The 1,100-nt window shown below is 58.8% G+C and overlaps 1 protein-coding gene across 1 annotated transcript in view; it reads right to left on the reverse strand.

Moving 5' to 3' along the window:
• Window positions 1-1,100, reverse strand: part of LOC104074929 (huntingtin-interacting protein 1-related protein-like) — a gene marked incomplete at both ends in the record, with an annotated part of 12,784 nt that overhangs the window by 4,854 nt on the left and 6,830 nt on the right. The window contains 3 exon segments of the mRNA XM_009575233.1: window positions 211-237; window positions 299-385; window positions 717-864. Of these exon segments, the coding sequence (XP_009573528.1) occupies window positions 211-237; window positions 299-385; window positions 717-864 (262 nt within the window).

Genomic DNA, 1,100 nt, shown 5'->3' on the forward strand with positions numbered 1-1,100 from the left:
GGATGTGGTCAGGTGCTGCCAGCCCAGGGCACCATTTGCCATGTCCTGGGGGCTACGACCTGCCCTCGAAGGCACCCAAGGATCAGTACAAGAGCTTGGAGAGGTCAATATGGACCCCTCCTGCTTGCAGGTTGCTCCTTGAACGAGCGCATGGGAACCCACCAACTCCACCCGCTGTGTCCCTCCATCACCAGGGCATTGCATCCTTGCCAACGGCCCCAAAGCAGTTGGGGGCTGCTGGATGTATAAAAATAAAAGCAAGATGCAAGCAATGCCACCGGTCCCCAGCCCCAGGTACCTGCCATGGAGGCCACGTACTGCGCGTGTCCGTTCTCCAGGGTGTCTGTGGACTCCAGCGCTGCCTGAGCACGGCTGAGCAGGTAATCTGCAACGAATTTAGCTTCGTTAGCATAGTCAGGCTGCCGAGTGTCTGAACGAGCAGGAGGGCTGACTTCACGAGGCACCACTGAGTGAAAGCCAAGATGGCTTGGGTCCTCGCAGCCCCGGCTGGGGAGCAGCACTAAAATCTGAGTCATTAAAGCAAAATAATGCTGAGATCAGAGCTAAAAATTTACCCCTGGGAAGTCAAACCCCAACCTCCTTGGGTGTGATGTGTGGTGGGAAAAGATGCCTGGGGGTAGCTGAGATGCAACATTACGTGTCTTGGAGGGAGAAGGAGCTGTGGGTCGCAGCCCCCGTCATCGAGCAGGACATACCTGGGGAGCTGGTGCAGCGGACGTGCAATGGGTCGTCCAGCTTGGCCACCGCGTCACGGAGGATGTCCTCCGCCTCCCGCACTGTCTCCTGCAGGATGCCAAACTGCTCATCCAGTAGCTTCTGCTGCAGGCTCTGCTCCTGGTTGCTCTGCGGGGCAGGAGGGACACGTGGGTGGCACAGCCAAGGTGCAGGACCCCCGTCACCATGGCCCTGTCACCAGCATGTCCCCTGAGAGCCCATTTGCAGATTAGACCCAAGCATCCCGTTACTGCTGGTGCAAGTCACATCCCACCAGCTACGCTGGTGATGGCTCAGCTGAGCCCCCCAAGTACTCAGCATCCCCAAAACATGTCTTGCCCCGCCGAGCGGAGGGGCACCAGGCT

Source organism: Fulmarus glacialis, unplaced genomic scaffold, assembly GCF_000690835.1.
Source record: "Fulmarus glacialis isolate BGI_N327 unplaced genomic scaffold, ASM69083v1 scaffold16683, whole genome shotgun sequence".
NCBI lineage: Eukaryota > Metazoa > Chordata > Aves > Procellariiformes > Procellariidae > Fulmarus > Fulmarus glacialis.